Source organism: Ceratotherium simum, chromosome 24 (assembly GCF_057802395.1).
Source record: "Ceratotherium simum simum isolate JZ-2026a chromosome 24, ASM5780239v1, whole genome shotgun sequence".
Taxonomy (NCBI): domain Eukaryota; kingdom Metazoa; phylum Chordata; class Mammalia; order Perissodactyla; family Rhinocerotidae; genus Ceratotherium; species Ceratotherium simum.
Genome location: NC_141923.1, coordinates 35,420,502 through 35,435,975, shown reverse-complemented (window position 1 = coordinate 35,435,975; position 15,474 = coordinate 35,420,502). Strand labels below are relative to the sequence as shown.

Sequence of the window (15,474 nt, the reverse complement as noted above, 5' to 3'; positions counted from 1 at the left end):
GAGTGGGGAGGGCCTCAGAGCTGTGATGAAAACATGTTGGCACTTCACTGGCACCTTCTCTCCATCCGCCCCAACCAGGCACTTGGCAGATCTGCTGAGCACAAAGTGGGCGGCTCTGCAAGGCTGCTCCCCTCCTGAGTGCATCCGCATCTACCTGACAGTGGCCCGGAAATGGCCTTTCTTTGGTGCTAAGCTCTTTGCTGCTCAGGTAAGTGCTGGTGGTTTCCAGAGGAAGCAGTGGTTACCATGCCCTAAATTTCTCGTGGAGCTGCTGTTCCCATCTGGTCATGTTTGAGCCAGTCCACTCTGCAGCGCCTGCCTGCACACTACTAACCACCAGGGGTCACTATCTCCACCTATTTCTGCCTTAAGCAGATTTCCATGGTCCAGAGCAGAGTTGTGGTCATTGCTTATGCGCCAGGATTATTTCTGGGTGACCCTCATCTTTCCTTTTTTGACTTCTTTCTCAGTGCTACCCCTGAAAAAAAAGATAGGATCAACTAATTCACACACAAGGATTCAGAGTTGATATGATATCCTGCTTACGAATGCTTCCATCTTTAAAAAAGTGTGAAAGATAGAACAATGTATAATCTAAACAAATACATCTCTACTGACTTAGCATGGTCACAGGGGACTCTAACTACACAGGCAACAGTTAATGCGTGAAGGCCAGGTGGCTGATAGTAATTTCAGCTGGAACTTTTCTTCACCGGGTGTCTGGTGTGCATGAACTTTATACATAATCACAGATGGTATCCTGTCCTCGAAGTTGGATCATGATCCTGTTCACTGAAGGTACAGAGTAGACAACAGACATTCACGCATTCATTCAACAAAGAATTGTTGAGCTCCTATCGTGTCTCGGGCATTTGTGCTAGTTGTTTGAGGTTATAGGAGGTGAGTAAATCACAGTCCTTGCCTTCATGGAGCATCCCATTTAATGGGGGAGATACACATTAACCAAATAATCATACATAGTTTCTCTCTCTAAATATATATAAATTGTTTTACAAGCTGTCACAAGTGCTATGAAGGAAAAGTACAGGGGTTAAGAAGGCATGTAACAGGGGGACCCAACTGGTCTGGGAGGTTGGGGAAAGCTTCTGGAAAAGATGGCATGTCTGTCCATCTCTCTCCCCAGCCTCTTGGGGAGGAGAGAGGGAAAATGGATTGCCCCGCTGCAGCCCACGCTGGGAAAATTAGTCATTCCAGGAATTGTCCACCAACTGGTCACTTTGCTCCCTGGTAGGGCGTTAAGCCCATACGATTGCATTCTTGCTTTCCTATTTCTTTTACAGTTCCTAGAAAACTGGTTGAAGCAAGATGCACTTCAGCTGGGAGAGACCTTGGGTGAAATACTGTCAGCTTCTGTGAGCTGGGAGAAAACAGCCTGTTCTCTACGCCCGTGACAGAGCTGCTAGGGCTGGCCTTTGTTCTGCAGCACAGACCTTCCCAACCAATGTCCTGTGGCAGGATGGGCTATCGGTCCTCCAAGAAAGTGATCCCCTCCCACCTCGAGATAGTTAGTAGGTGGCCAGAGCCCCAAGTCCAGATGTCTCCTGTCTGTTTACTCTAGCATGCTATATAAATACCATCTTTTATGTTTTTCAAGACAAGAAAAAGGTTGGAAATCACTGCCTAGCAGATCCCTGGATGTGCCTTCTTCCTCAGAAAGTTCTTATGGTTCAGAATCTAGCTGTGATATGTCTGATGGGATTTTCCTGTTTCCCCAGCCTGCACAGCTCTCTTCCAAGGAGAATGCTCTGGTGTGGATTGCTGTGAATGAGGATGGTGTCAGCATCCTGGAGCACAACACTATGGTATGGAAGGATGAAGGCTGGCTCCCTGACCCCTCCTACTCCTGAACAGTGTCTTTTCTTCCCTCTGGACTCAAAGGCCTGAACTAAGTGACCATGGTTGCACCCACCCACCCAAGCACAGCTGTCCTCCAGACACAGCTTATAGACATTCATGATGTAGATCTCTAAATTATGACCACTTCCGAGTTCTCCCTTCCTGGTTAAGGTTTCCTGTGCCAGAAGAGACAGGGACTGCTGGTTCCCAGCTCAGGAGGCAGGTGAAAAGTTTCCCCAGAACTAAGTGGCTCTTTCTCACAGCAAGTGCACGTCACTTATCCCTACACTTCAGTGATGACCTTTGGTGGCTGCCGAGATGACTTCATGCTTGTGATTAGATCCATTCCAGACCAGAGCTCTGGAAAAGGCCACACTGAGAAGTTGATCTTCCGGATGGCTGCTCCCAAGGTGGGTCTGACAGCTGCTAAAACATTTTACTCTGATCTGGTATGATGAGGTGGGCTTGGAGCTTAGAGAGGAAGCTGGAATTATGACAGTACTCTAGAAGGAAGGGCCCTGTCTCCAGTAAAGCTTTTGCGTTGTCTATGTCAGTACTCCAAAGGGTTCAGGTGGACTTGCATCTCACTAGTCACTGTTGAGCGGGTAGATGAGCGGCTGGCTGGGGAGGGAACTCACTCTGGTCCACTGCTTCTGTGTGCTTCACATTACCCTTTTTAGTTCTCTCAAGCCCTAGCCATGCAGGCTCGAGTTGGTGCCCACTCTTCCCCTCCTTGCAGCAAGGCCCTGGGCCAGGGCAGCTTTTTCCTCAGGTGTTCTTACTTTATCCTGGGTTCTGCTGTCGCCAAACTAGTCACGAAGTGGGACAATCTGCACATGCTCCCCCTTCCTTGTGGTCCAAAGACCTCTTCTGCTTTCAAGACTTTGTTCCTTCTCAGTACAGAGAATGCTGACTAGCAAAAATAACAATTACAAAGACTCTGAAACCTAAATTCTGATTTATAGTTCCTGACTCCCTTCTGAGAGTAACTGGAAACCTTGTTTTAATCCTAAAGTTGGAGTTTGCCAAACCTCTTCCTCCTTTTAATACCACCTCTGTGAAAGGAGACAACATCCAGACCCCTTCCTCTGGGGAAGCCCCTCCCTGGCCTGGAGATAGATAACCAGAGTGGAACGTTGCTCTTCCTGCTCTCAGGAGGGCACTGTGTATCTCAGAGGACCTCCAGACCCACAGGCGCCCATTTCACTGCGCCTCTGACCCTCACGGTAATGATCCCCTTGGGACATTTTCTCCTGGGTGGGTATTTTAAGAGAGAAAGAAACTGAAGCCCGGGAAGGTTATGTACCCAATATAACAGCTAATAAGTGAGAAAGTGACGATTCAAGCCAAGGCTAGTTCAATTCCTGTTTCTCTGTCTCCTTAGATTGCAGAGGCTACCTTCATCATGGCCAGCTACATGAACCATTGCTCTGCAACTGTGAACCCCCCGACCAACACGCCTGCTGCCCGCCAGCCATGGGAACTGGATGGACGACAGTTCTTTGCATCTGTTCCACGAGCTGCCAAGAGGCCAACGTTGCTGTGAATATTTCTCCTACCCCTCCCCCCTACCACCTGTGCCTTCTGTGTCCTGGGGAATGATACTACTGTGATGGGTCTAACAGCCCTCTCCCCAACCCCGCCCCAGTTTGTTCTGTGAAATGTGTCTTTCAGTGTCCATGAAGCCTTTACTCTCTAGGTGCCTTATAGTGTTTCAGGACCTAACTTTTAAAAATCCAGACCCAGTATAAAAACCACTCTCTTTTTCACAAGAATACTGAGCTCTGGATGCTGCCTGATTCCAGACACAAACACCATGGTCCTGTTACTGGTTCCTGAGGGTGTCAGTGCTGTAAGTCAGGGCATTCTGCACTGATCCTCTCAGGAAGGCTGTTTTTTATATTGTATATGGTCCTTAAGTGGGGATTTATACTTGAAGTTTTCCCAACATCCCTGAACAGGATAGGACTAAAATTTCCAATTCACCTGAACTCTGACAAAAGCCTAGAACTCACTAAAACTGGACTTCCTTTCCCAGATGGGAAAGGTGTTGGCGGGGCTTGAGAAAAAAGAATAGACTCACTTTTCCCCTTCCCCTACTGTAAACAAGTAGGTGTCTGTAGTTTGTAGTGCCTTCTCTGGGGCAGCAGCTCCTATTATTGCAGGACAAGCTGCTGTCCCTGCCGAGACTGAAGCTACTCTCCCTCACACTTGGCTACAAGCAAGGGCAGGAGACAGGTCCATCCTGACCTCTCCCTGTCTCATTTAATGACTGGACAGGGCTCAGTGAAGGCTGTGCTCACTACTGTAGGACGAGGTGGCTGTCACTTTTTCCCCACTCTTTGAAAGACCAAGCAAATGTGCTCTGCTTTTGCTGCTCTGTGAGGCCACCAAAGATGAGTCAGAAACAGAGGACCCCCTCCAGGCTCGTGGGCCTAGCTCTGCTCTTCAAGACTTCTGGCGAACTTCCGCTGGGAATCAGTTCGAGGGCAGAGGGCACTTATGCGCTATCTGTCCTAGCCTAAGAGCATCAGGCAAAGGAAACGGAAAGTTTCCTTCACCTTTTGTCTTCCTGATGATACCACTACCCCCCACCCCCAACTGAGACCTTCTGTTAAGTCAGAGGAGATGATCTTTGTTTCTACCTTCCCCTAACAGAGAAAAAAAAAGACGAAAGAGTTCATTCATACTCTGATCTTCCAACACTGGAGAAACTGAGTTTTATTTCATAGCTCTAAGGCAGTCTTACCATTTGTCAATAAAGTGCTGAAAACTGTATGTTTATGGTTTAGCAGTAGCATCCAAGAACCAAGCCTTTAACTCCAACAAAGTGTCTGTTGTTGCACACTGTGAAAACTGCAAGGCTGGAACTAGTTTATCTGAACACCTCAGCAGCTGTAAGCTTCCCCTCTCACCCTTTAAACTGACAAGCATGATGAAAAAAGCAGCACAACAGAGTGTCTGCCTCTTTTAAATGAACCTGACTTTGCAAGGCTGGCAGTTTTACAGCTGTCTCCCATTTCTGTTCCTGCCTCCTCCCAGGATTTGGGATCTAGCTGAGACATTTCTACCTCGAACAAGTCACGTGTCCCACAGGTTCCTGAATAATCCCTCTGGGGCTGGTGTAAAAGGCAGAAATTACAGCTCTGGTTTTGTAGTATCTTGAGTGTCCCTAAGGCCAATGAGGATATTATCTACTTGGGAGTTTAAAAAAGAAAAGGATCCCAAAGAAAAAGTAAGCGAGAAGGGAGCTGTGTTCATACTGAATTTGGGGGTCAAGCTCTTTCACTCACCCTCTCTCCTTCCCAACCCTTCAGGAATCCTCCTTTAGTTGATTAATTTGACACAGAAGAAACTGCCTTATAAACAAAGCCTTCTATAGTTTGTGTGTTGATCCTTGTTTAACATGCCTGGAAACCAAAGTCAAATTTCTGTCTGGCCTTTTGTCTCATCCCTCTTGGGAAAAGCAGTTTTTGAAACCATAGACAACGCTGAGTAACAGAAGGGTATTAATGTGCTTGACACCCATGACTGAAATGCCACGTTCATGTCTGTCAATAAAAAGCAGCTGTCTGTGAAGCAGGCAATTATCGTGTATGTCTTGGAAGATCTGTTTATTAAGAGAGTTGTCATAAGTTAACCCTGCACAGAACACAGGAACTGGGTGGACAGAGACTAGTCTTTTGTAGGACATTTCTTCCTGCTAAAAAGTACCTGAATGACTTTTTTCCCCCTAACTTTTATACAGGGATACTAGGCACTTGGAAATGATCTTTCTCCAGAGATCTAATGTCAGTTTCCCATTGTCTTGTTCCACAAATTTCAACAAAAAGTAAACTTGAATGTGCTTAGGAATTTTACAAAGTGCTTTGTCAACATTACTTTTGACATATACCTTTCTTAAGGTCTCTCTTCAGTTGGTAAAGTAGGCAAAACCTTACAAGGGGAACACTAAAATACAAATAAATACTTGGGTCAACATCACACGATGAGTTAGGTTTCCAGTCACCTGCTCTATGGCTCTGAGATCCACTGCATCCATACTGGTTCCTAGGACTGTGTCCACCTGATGGCTTAGAATACAGAAAATAAAGCAGCCACTATGGCTGAGGAGTCATCTCCCATGGAAGACAGTACTGGCCTTCTGAATGCTGGGACTCATGGGCTTGTTGAGGTGGCTTTCTGGTGTGCCAGGATCTCCTGGCAGCTCCTGTACACTTCAATCAAGCAGTCCAGCCGGGGCTTTGCACTCTGAATTCCAAAGGGGAGAAATGCAGAGTCGAGATGAATGGAAGAGAGTGCTTAGTGGTGCTGCATCCATGTGCAACCTCAATCTCTCACCCACATCAAAGGGTCTAAAAACGGCACAGGTATGCACTCAGAGAGGCAGTTCAGGCCTCACAGCACCTTGCTAGGAGGAGTCCCAAACTAGGCCCACAGCCTAGCCTGTGAACTGTGCAAAGCAGGCACTCAGAAGACAGTTTTTAATCTGTCTAAATTTCATGATCTCCATCTAAGAGCAATCAAGAGGAATAACAAGGACAAACTCTCTCAGGAAATGTCACAAGCTGTGAAACAGTCCTCAGAGACAAGATGGGCAGTTTAATATGTAAGAAAAGCCACAGAATGGGAAAAATATATGTGGAAAGCATATTTAATAAAAAGTTTGCTACCTAAAATATATAGTTACAAATGCATAATTAATATCTAGATTCTATTTGACTAATAGAGGAGAGGAAGAGTTTAAAACAAGTGGAAATACTGATAGGTAATACAAGGCAATAAGAAAAGTCTCTGTCATTTAAAGAGATACAAATTTAATAACTTTGAAGTCCTTTACCTACATACTAAACTAAAAAATAGCTAAACCCACTGTTAGCCAAGACTGTAGAAAAACAACTACAAATTCCCAGAAGTATGGTAAAGTTGTCCAGTCTCTGGAGCCAAATCTGAAACACTGCAAAAATCTATGAAACAATTCACAAGCTTTAATAAAATAATTGAACTATAAGGCAAAAGAATTTTAGCTTAGCTTCCTTAAATCCTTTGTGAAAAAAAGGGCAGAGAGGCAGAGTTAACTGCATAGGTATACTCTATATACCTATAAAGTAATTCATTATAATCATGTTTGTATAAGCGTTTTTTTGTAAAAGCAAAGCAAAAAATAACCTGGACATGATTTCAAAAACTAGCAGTAGAGTGGCTAAATAAACTGATACTCGACAGGATGATATAATTATTTAAAATAGTAAGTACAGTGGCCTTTGTAGATGCATGAAAATATGCATATTAGATTTAAAAAGCAAGACAAAATAGTGTATAACAGTATGTATAGATCAATAACATCTGTGTAAAATATTGATAGACTGAGTCAAAGTAGATGAATCGTGATTTATGGGTAGAACTTACTATATATTTATTTTTTCTCTAAAATTTGTATAAATTGGTAACATTTCTAGAAGCCTATATTTGCCTCAGAAAGGAACTTCTGAAATAACTAAAATCCTCCCTAAAAATAGCTGTCAGGTATCCTCAAATACTCTTCACAACAAAAGTTTACATTCCTACTGAACATAAGTAGCAGTGGATATACAGATTGAGGGAAAGGTGGAGGATTTCTTGGAGAAGAAACTTAAGAAAAGTGTTCTGTGCTCACCTGGAAGACAGGTACTACTTGAGATATCCCATGTGGTTCCAGTGGATCCTTCAATAAAATGCAGAGGTAGTAAATGACCTTCTGCTGTAAGAAAATAAACCAAACAGCAGAGATGTAAGTGAAACTCATTCTGTTTTCTTTTTCTTCAAGGGATAGCTCAAAACTTTTTCATAAATGGTTATCTCTAAGTAGTAGAACACTTGATAGCTTTTCAAGTGAGGGAGAAGTATATTTTCATTCTTTAAATGAAAAGAGACAAAACAACAGAAACAACAACAACCAGAGATGATTTTGAAGCTGGGTTAGAAAATGAAGTTGAAATGCTGACTCCCTATCCATGAAAACCTGCTGCACCTCTTTAAAAATAAAGGGATGTTTCTTTTCCATATAAGTTTCACTTTTATCATTCATAGACATGCCAGCTAAAAAGGAAACACTACAAGTACTAGAACAGAGAGTCCTCAAGGTTAATTCTGTGACATCAAACACTTTAGGTATTAAGACTCAGTTTAGATCCAGGCATACCCCATGGGCTACCTCCTCCAGAGAGGCCTGTAATACTTACCACTTAAATACTTACCATGTAAATAGCCTCATTAATGACAACATCCTTCACCTTGCCCATCTCAATGAAGGTGGTACTTTCTTTGCCTGAGGCATAGGATGAAGTCATCTGGATGCCAAGGGAATCAATAATTAACAGAGTCTCCTGATCAATCTTCACGAAATGGAGGTAACCAAGCAGGCCTAAGAGGGTGATGAAGATGGCAGCAGAGAGGATCATGCTGTTCTAAAGAAAGAGCCAGACACAGGCGGTAAGATTACTAAATGGTCCTCCGCATATATCTCTGCTGTTTAATAAGTCAACTCCAGGCAATGCAGAAAAAAGCCTTTGTTCTGCTATGAGTTGAACAGATGGGAGGAACATATATGGCGGAAGAGGAAATCACTTTTATTTGGGCTCTGAAGTGCTATGAAAGCATATGATGAAATACATCCAGACAACTAATGGATACGTCTGGGGAGGAGAACCTCCATCAGCAAAACCTCCACCATCACACCACTCTCAGAGATTTTTCTTCCAAAATTGCAACTTAAGGACTCAGACCTTTTCTTCTCACACTCCATCAGCAAAAGTTCAAAATCATAGACTGAACAATAAAATGCTTAGTACAGTGTAGCAGATAACACTCAACAGCCACTCCTCCTTCCTATTAGAACTTGGAGTGAATCATGATTGGTTCCCACTCCTGCCAATGATTAGTTTCAAAATGGACACATGACTACTCTGGCCAATGAGATGTGAGGGGAGGTCTTCTGGAGGGGCTTCTGGAAAACTAAGTCCATCTTAAAAAGAGATCTAAGGAAGGGAAGGTCCCTTCGCCCAGAGGTTTTGATGCCTGGAACTACTATGGGCTCCGCCAGACCATGTGGAAAGCCAGGCTGAGAACGAGTAGAGTACACCAAGGGTGGAAGAGCAGTAAGATGGAAAGAACCCAAAGCAACTAGTCTCTTACCCCTAGAGTCCCCCACCTCCTGACTTCTTGTTTTGGTTAAATAATAAAGATCTTATCATTTAGGGCTCTTTTCATTATTTTGGGTGGTGACTACCTGATGTGTTAAGGCTGACTGACTAGCTGATATGACTGATGTGTTAAAGGCTTAAAAAATGGTATTTATTCCTTTGATTCTAAGACACATTTACAACCTTTTAACATTTCCGAAGCTAAAATGTATTTTTCTATTGATGTATGTTTTTTCATGTGGCATTTTTTTCTCTTTTTTTCCCAAAAAGCTATTAATTAGAAGGATGGCACAGGAAAAAAATCATTGATGACCTAGAATCAAGAGATTCAGTAATTATGACTGTGATTCCTTGAGGGCAAGCAGTGTCTTATTATTCTTTGTTACTGACAAGACACCCTCCTTGACATAACTCTAGTCAAGCTCTTCTAAGCCCCTGGCCTTGGCTTCCATCCTTGTTTGGCCTGCAGTGCCCATCAAGTTGTAGCAAGAATCTTGCTAAATCAATATAGAGAGAACCCTCACCCTTGGTATCTGATCAGCCTGGCCTGCCTTCAGCAAGAATCCTGTCAAGTCAGTTTAGCCAGAATCCCCCTTTACCTCTGATGTTTCCTTACAGTAATTTTCCATCCACTGACCCCTATCCTGCTCCTTGGCTATGAATTCCAACTTGTCCATGCTGTATTCAGAATTGAGCCCAATTCTATACTGAGGTCTCTTTTTTCCTACTGCAATAGTTTCTGAATAAAATCTGTTTTTACCACTTTACTGACCGGCTCTGGTTTTCTTTGACAGTACCTTTCTACTTTCTTCTGCCTAACACATAGTATTAGATCAGGAGTCTGCAAACTATTTGGGCCTGTGGTTCACCTTGAGCTAAGAATGGTTTTTACAATTTTTAAAGGGTTGTTAAAAAAAAAAAAAGAAAGAAAAAGAAACAGAAAAATATGAGACAGAGACCTGTAAAGTCTAAAATATTTACTATTCGGCCTTTTAAAGAAAAAGGTTGCTGACCTGTGTGCTAGATAATTAGTTGCTGATTAATGAATGGGGGATGGAGAAATCTATGTGCTGCGTCTCTGATGATCCAGAAATATCTACTTTGAGTTACTTAAATGCCTAGTATCTAGTACAGTGTCTTGTACATAGTCTGAAAGCATTATGGAAGGATGGAGAGAAATAAAATTCAGTTCTGGCCCTCAAAGATTTATTAGAGGCAAGATTAATACATATAAAATACTTCTGGAGAATACTATGATACTGACTGAAATGCCTAAGAAAGGATTAAAAGAGAGAGCCAGAAAGACAAAGACTAAAGCACACAGGAACATCCTATGAAGACTTCCAAGGAAGCAGAATTTAATTGGTGCAGAGGAGGTGGTGGTTATTGACAGATATACTAAATTGAGAAAAGGAAGGGGGAAGAACATTCCATATTGGAATAAATAAGGAAAAAACCTGGAATTTTAATAGAACAGTGAATTCAAAAACTGGAGGGAGGGCCGGGCCCATGGCGCAGCGGTTAAGTGCGCGGGCTCCGCTACTGGCGGCCCGGGTTGGGATCCCGGGCGCACACCGATGCACCGCTTCTCCGGCCATGCTGAGGCCGCGTCCCACATACAGCAACTAGAAGGACGTGCAACTACAACATACAACTATCTACTGGTGCTTTGGGGGAAAAAAAGGAGGAGGATTGGCAACAGATGTTAGCTCAGAGCCGGTCTTCCTCAGCAAAAAGAGGAGGATTAGCATGGATGTTAGCTCAGGGCTGATCTTCCTCACAAAAAAAAAAAAAAAAAAACTGGAGGGCAAGAAGAGATGAAGAGCAGTACATGTCTAGGGGATTTGATCCATATCAGTTTTTTAATATGGTAATCTCTGCCCAAAACTTCATTACTACCTGCATTTTTTACATTTCATTTTTCTGTCTGAAATTCTAACAATTCAATATTCATCTGGGTTGAAGTTAAGACACATGTTTTAATGAATTCCTTCATCAGATTTCTTCTCACTCCTAGCTGAGATTCATTACTCTGACAAACAGTTTTGAATAGGGGGAAAGATAAGAATTTTGGTACACAGAGCCCTTAAGAAGTGTTGCAGTGGAGTTTAAAGGAAGATGAGGTTACTGAGTCCTAGGCACTTGATGGGGGTAAGTGGGATACACCACGATGAGAGAGATGAGTACAAAAGGGAGGTGGATTAATAACAAACTTCTCCTAATTAAAAATTTTGTCTAAGCAAGTCCTCCCCAAGGAGGAGACATCATAATATGGTAGAAAAGAAAGGGTTTCAGAGTTAGACAGCCCTGGGTTTGAAGCCCAGGTATGCTACTAGCTTTGTAACTTCGGAGAAGTTCATTCTTTCTGAGCCTTGGTTTTCTTCTAAGGTTGAAATGGGGCATTCAGTAAAGCAGCTGGCACGTAGTGGGCATTTAATAAATATCTGTTCCCTCCTCCTCACATGAGCCAGAACTCAAGTTAGTATTAAAATTCAACTATATTATAAATTAAATCTTTTTTGTGGGGGGGGGAAGGACTGTCCTGGCAACTTAGCCATTTCAACTGACTTATGAACAAACTTTTAGATACAATTTGGTACAAATTAGGGCAGTCTTAATTCTGCATACATCTATGCTAAATTACCACGCTCTGAAAATATGCTCTGATGGCAGAAAAGCTAACGGATGCAGTAATGGAAACAATATGCAAATATCCTGCTGCATTTAGCTCTGGTCAGATCACTCCTAGAATAATATATTCAATTCAGGGTACCACACATGAAACTAAACTCATTCTGAAAAGGGCAATTAGGATCATTCTTTTTATTTGAGGGCTGTCACAAAGCTCCTGCATGTGACCCTCACAATACTGTGAAGGTGGCATGGCAGATATTAATTCCACTTTAGAGATGTGAAAACTGACGCTCAGAAAATAGGAATGAGTCTGAAAATTGAGCACAGAAACCACCCATCTCAGAAATTTCATAATTCTTTAGAAAGTACTTAAAGTTGGCGAAGGGGTTTGTGAAGGGAGGGTAAGCTGCCTTGAAAAACAAAGATTACGAAGAAGTATAAAAGCTGCTATCAAGCTCTTAAATACCTTGTGTGTATGTGTGACACACACACACATTCTGGAGGCAAAGACAGTTTCTAGAAGACTATATAAGATATTGTTAGCAGTGATACCTCTGAGTGGAAGAGATGGACGAGTACGACCCACTTCACAGTTCTCTGAACTCCTGGAACTGAGTTACTGTGAGCATGGACTATATAGGGCACGTGGAAGTTAGCCTGTCGTGCACAGACTAGATGTACGCGGAGTGGAGCCACAGAGCAGAGCGGCGACCCCGGAGAGGTGTAAAGTACAGAAGCACAAACTTCGCTCAACGTAACGAAAAGAGCAGCGAATGGCGTCCCCGGGCCAGCGAGTTCCCGCCCTCTGGCCCTACGACTTTAGGAGGGTCCGGCGAGAGGTCCGGGCTCGCCACTAAGACCCCAAAGACCCTTCCAAACCCAAGCCCCCGACTCCGACCGCGGGAAGGGGCCGACCGGCCATTACCTCGTAGAGGGTGAAGAGTCCGTAGGCCGCTAGCCACACGGTGCAGGTGACAGCAGTGAGCGAGCGCAACGAGAGCCGAGGGCAGCTGAGGCAGAACTCCCGGCAGGACGGGGAGTAGTAGCGGCGCTGCAGAGCCAGGCGACCGCCGCAGATATCCGAGAAGCTCTGCTCGTCCTCCATGACCCGCTCGCCCCCACACGATCAGGCCGCGCCGCTCTAGCCCGCCCGCCGCGTCCTCTCGCCGGCTCTAGACTCACTTCCGGAGAACGGGTTTGGCCACGCCCCCCCACGCTCCGCGCAGCCGCAGTGGCACGCCGACAGCCGTGGAAGGGTCTTGGGGGTTCAGTTTTCGCGCCTGGGCTCGCCCGGGATTCTATGATTGTCTGCTCTAGAGGTTCGTAGGGGGCCAACAATTCAGCGGTCAGGTTAAAACCGCTATTAACGTGATTTTGCTCGACAAACTGATTTCTGTTTCTAAGGCAGAGTGCGCCCCAGGAAGACAGTCCGCAGGTATTCATTCGTTCCACGTACTCATTCACTCATTCCTGCGCCAGGTAGTTTTAGGTGCTGAGGATTCAGAGGTGAACAATATTGACAAGCTTCCTGCTTTCGAGTAGTTTCCTTCCTAGTGAGAGAAATATGGAAATAATTTCAGAGAGTTCTGTTGGCAATAATAGGACCGGCGTGGGTGGCTTGGGGACTTTCGATAGGGCAGTCGGGAAAGTCTCTCTGAGGAAAGACACTGGAGTACAGGGATGAGGAGCCAGACTGGTCCGGGGGAGCTCTGGAGGAGAAATTTGCTAGGAAGGAGGACCAGGAAAGGCAAAGCCCCCGAGGCTGGGACAAGGTTGGCTTATTGGAGGAATCAAAAGGTCAGAGAGGCTGACGCATGGGGAATGCAGTTGTAAGCTGGGGAGGCAGGTAGGGGTCAGATCCAGGAGGGTCTTGTAGGGGCCTGGTAAGGAGCTTGGATTCCATTGCCTGGGATTTCTCTTTCCCAAACCACGCGTGGAGCACTGAGTAGGCAGACAAGTCCTGGCTGGGAGTTTAGCAAAAGTGGAAGATGCAAACGGCATGGATAATAAAATTACTAAAATGAGTAATAGCAGCCTGTGAGTTCCCTTTTTTTTACTTCGGATGTGACCTGAGAGTGGTTGTGTGGCTTGTTAAAAGAGTTATGGTGCTTCAGCCCTGAGGCGGCATCATGTATTAAAAAATTGATCCGTTTGTGTATGAAGATAAATGTCATAACGGTCTCACCAGCTTTAAATCTCGCTGATGAAAGTCAGGTTTAATTTCTCCATTTTCACCCAGAATTTTGTTCCCCCCTTTTTTTCTAAAAGATTTTCTTCAAATATTGCTTTGTTTTCCCAATTTTATTTCTGTACCTTGAAACTTACCAAGCAATACACCCCTCTCATTTTTGTAAATATCATGTGATGGTTTTTGTAATTATAAAACTGATGTTTGCTCATTGTGGAAAATTTGAAAAATACAGAAAAGAAGAAAAATTTAAACCACCCATATTTCCACGAGAGATAAGCACTATCGATGTTTTGGGGAAACCTCTAGTCCTGGAGTTCTTAACCTGGGCTCCATGGATAAAATCAAAATTTCATCTTTCGTTTCATTAACTTCTAATTGAAATTCAGCATTTCTTTTGCTTATGAATGTAGCAACAAACCAATTAGTAATACTTGTGATTTTTGTCACCAATAGAAATCACAGATATTTTCATTTCATAATAATTGTTAGTTATATCAAAGTGTCATTTCCACTCATCATTACTTCAAAATTGCAGTAACTATTAGACCCACTACTAGGGTCTTGTTATTTAATGTGTCGATGGAGACACATATAACTATAACATTTTTAAAATATTTTGAGAACTATATTTTAATTCAGTTTTCTTTGTACTCCTATGTATTTGTTCATTTTGAAACATTATTGTGATAAGGAGTCCCTTAGGTTTACCAGACTTACGGAGGGTCTGTGGCACAAAAAAGTTCAAGAACCTGTGCAGGCTCAGAAGTTTCACAACTGTAGAGTCATAGATAGAAAAAAAGACACCTAAATATACTTACTTTTTTAAATAATTTGGGATAGTGTGGTAATGTAATTCCAAAATCTTTATAACTGCTTTGCTCTGTCAGATCACAGCGTCATCTTAACTCTATTATGCAGTTTGGCACCTCAGTAGAAATGGAAACCTATGTATTGCCATTTACCTAGATGCCAACTGGGAAATCAAGTGACAAGCTCTCTTGACCATGACAGTGTAAAAACAGCAAGGAGTGATTCTTTTAGCTCTCAATGTTGGATTCCAAAGTATTCCCCAGACTCACAAGTTCAGTGGAATATGTCAACAACGAAGGGCAGCTAATGAAAAGAACTTAGACTTAGCAGTTGGCAAGTTTCTCCAAGGAGGTTTGATATCTTTTTGCAGGGTCACTGAAGGAGTCTCACAACTAATTCTCTAGTGAATTCAGTTGTGGAGAAGCAGAGAAAGGAAGCATGAGAAACGTGTACGCTTGTATTTGTCAAAGTAGGCTAACTGCTATTTAAAAACAAACACCTCACAATTTCAGTGGCTTAACACAATAAATTTTTATTTATTGTCTGTATGCTGTTCCACTTGGGTGCTCCTGGTCAAATGACTCATAATTTTTTGCCAAGTGGTGATTCAGAGACCCAGTCTCCTTCTATCTAGTGGCTACCCTTCCTTGGGGCCTCCTATGTTCCTCTCCATTGGATCCTTTACATCTGGTCAACATGTTGATGAGGGGCAAGAATGGAGGATCATGCATGGGACAGTTTTATGGCAGAGCCTTCCACCCACATTCCACTGGGCCAGAACCCATTAACATGGCTATACCT

General features: G+C 43.5%; 2 protein-coding genes across 6 annotated transcripts in view; one reads left to right on the top strand and one right to left on the bottom strand.

Moving 5' to 3' along the window:
• PLEKHH1 (pleckstrin homology, MyTH4 and FERM domain containing H1) overlaps nucleotides 1-9,805 on the top strand; it is a 54,963-nt gene extending 45,158 nt beyond the window's left edge. For all 4 annotated transcript variants that reach the window (XM_014784324.2, XM_087448341.1, XM_087448340.1 and 1 more), the window contains 4 exons: nucleotides 79-208; nucleotides 1,737-1,823; nucleotides 2,121-2,267; nucleotides 3,242-9,805. In XM_014784324.2, the coding sequence (XP_014639810.2) occupies nucleotides 79-208; nucleotides 1,737-1,823; nucleotides 2,121-2,267; nucleotides 3,242-3,403 (526 nt within the window). In that variant the 3' untranslated portion in view covers nucleotides 3,404-9,805. The remainder of the gene's footprint in view (nucleotides 1-78; nucleotides 209-1,736; nucleotides 1,824-2,120; nucleotides 2,268-3,241) is intronic.
• On the bottom strand, nucleotides 179-12,835 carry PIGH (phosphatidylinositol glycan anchor biosynthesis class H). Of its 2 annotated transcripts, none has more exons than XM_087448343.1 (4): nucleotides 12,598-12,835; nucleotides 8,094-8,303; nucleotides 7,514-7,597; nucleotides 179-478 (listed from the first exon to the last, which is right to left on the bottom strand). In XM_087448343.1, the coding sequence occupies exons 1-4, from the start codon at nucleotides 12,775-12,777 to the stop codon at nucleotides 473-475; spliced, it is 480 nt and encodes a 159-aa protein (XP_087304469.1). In that variant the 5' UTR covers nucleotides 12,778-12,835; the 3' UTR covers nucleotides 179-472. The 2 variants fall into 2 exon arrangements, with proteins under 2 accessions (XP_087304469.1, XP_004426322.1); XM_004426265.3 differs by lacking the exon at nucleotides 179-478 and adding an exon at nucleotides 5,445-6,108 and having other exon boundaries at nucleotides 12,598-12,830.
• Between the last annotated feature and the right edge of the window lie 2,639 nt (nucleotides 12,836-15,474).

Coding starts and splice junctions, on each gene's coding strand:
- PIGH (XM_004426265.3), bottom strand. CDS start 12,777: ATGGAGGACGAGCAGAGCTTCTCGGATATCTGCGGCGGTCGCCTGGCT. Junction 7,598..8,093: donor TTAATGAGGCTATTTACATG/GTAAGTATTTAA, acceptor ATTTTCTTACAG/CAGAAGGTCATTTACTACCT. Junction 6,109..7,513: donor AAGTAGTACCTGTCTTCCAG/GTGAGCACAGAA, acceptor TTTGGAATTCAG/AGTGCAAAGCCCCGGCTGGA.